General features: G+C 44.3%; 1 protein-coding gene across 2 annotated transcripts in view; it reads right to left on the bottom strand.

Annotated features, from left to right (window-relative positions):
- STX2 (syntaxin 2) overlaps window positions 1-819 on the bottom strand; it is a 27499-nt gene extending 26680 nt beyond the window's left edge. For both annotated transcript variants that reach the window (XM_011371388.2, XM_011371389.2), the window contains exon 1: window positions 766-819. In XM_011371388.2, coding sequence (XP_011369690.2) covers window positions 766-804 — 39 coding nt within the window. In that variant the 5' untranslated portion in view covers window positions 805-819. The remainder of the gene's footprint in view (window positions 1-765) is intronic.
- Window positions 820-1585: the final 766 nt, after the last annotated feature.

Raw genomic sequence — 1585 nt, 5'->3', positions numbered from 1 at the left:
TCAGTGATAATCTATTTCTCAGGAGGAAGCACTAACAGCTAACAAGGGAAAGCTTTTGGAGGCATCTTAAGTATTCTGTCAGTGTGGACACTGTTGATGAGGCATTTTAACTTCTAACACTAAATATTAAACTCTGTCTAGGCTAAAACACCAGCCATTTAAAAAGGTGGTTGTAAGTGGGCAGTCAACTAACTACTCCAAAAACTGCTAGGAAAAGACACGCTTGCAGGGGGGACAATGCTTAATTCTCATAATTTAACTTTCAGATGAGTTTTTAAATATTAAAAGTTATTAAACTTTAAGTATGTCAAATTCAATTTTAACTTACTATTTTATACTAGAGAGATTGCTTTTTATAACTCCCTGAAAACATAAAAAAAACTAATATTAATAACACTTATAATTACATAGCATTTTCTCTTCCCCACCTTCTCTGAGTGTCACACACAGGAGAAAATTTTGTTTTACAACTCCCTCTGTGAGTAGACAAGGGAGATGTTATTACCCAGTTTTATATATAGGCAAGTTGAAGTTTTGAGAGTTTTAAAATTATCTGCCCAGGATTAGACAAATCCAGAAGTAGGAACTCCCATTAATAGCTCTACAACTACAGCAGGACGGGACTGACCTAGAGAAGGTCACTTCTAGCTCTGAGATTCTAGATAAAAGCAGGGTTACACGTTCTCACTCACACATGCACGGACTGAGGGGGCCAACGGCTGCCTTATTTACGTCCTGCTGGTCAGGCCCAAAAAAGCCACTTACGTATTCTCCTGACAGATCTTCCGTACTACGCCCCGACATCACATGAGTTGGGCTGTGTTTTGCTAAAGCGGTTGCAGCTCTTGTGCTCCGAAACCGTCGGCATTTCCTCATTTAGCAAATATTTGAGCTCCTACTCGTGGCACCAACAGACATTGTGGAGGGAGATCACACACCGTACCTGCTGCAAACTGCAGTAGTCCAGGTGTCTGACCACCAATGAAAAGGAAAGAAACAGGACTATGAAGACAGCTCCTTGGAATGAGTGCAAAGCGTAATTTCCACGATCCTCAGGATAAAGAGTTCATTGCCTTTCTGTACCAGGGCTCCTCAGGTGACCCACAGAACACAGGTGACAGTTTGAGTGCCCCTTCCCTCCACTTTCCTACCTATGGCACGTGACCAGCTCCATTCTAGCAGCAAAGAGAGAAGTTAACTCAGCACAATGGAGGGATGCCTAGGGCGGTGGGCCTAGCACCCTGTTCTGAGGCCACCGGGGGAGCTTCGGAGGGCAGAGGCATTATCTGTGTACTGGGAAACAAACTGTAAACACTCAGCATTAATTAGTGCTTGTATTCTTAAAGAAAAAAGTCATCATTCCAAAATGTTTCAACTCTCCCACATCTCTAAGCATCCACCGGTGTCACCGTCACCGCCCCGTTCTCAGCATCGGCATCTTTCACACGGAGAAAGGATCAGTTCGTTGTTCCACACCTAAGTGACCCGCTTCTCACGCTAAAGCGAACGGTCGTTTGCGGGCGTTACTCACGGAGCACCTACAGTCCTCCAGCGGCTGTGCCGGTGAAGACGGAGTAAACAAACA

This window comes from Pteropus vampyrus, unplaced genomic scaffold (assembly GCF_000151845.1).
Source record: "Pteropus vampyrus isolate Shadow unplaced genomic scaffold, Pvam_2.0 Scaffold189, whole genome shotgun sequence".
In the NCBI taxonomy this organism is placed as follows: domain Eukaryota; kingdom Metazoa; phylum Chordata; class Mammalia; order Chiroptera; family Pteropodidae; genus Pteropus; species Pteropus vampyrus.
Note: the sequence above shows the minus strand (reverse complement) of the source record. Positions and strands in the feature narration are given on the sequence as shown.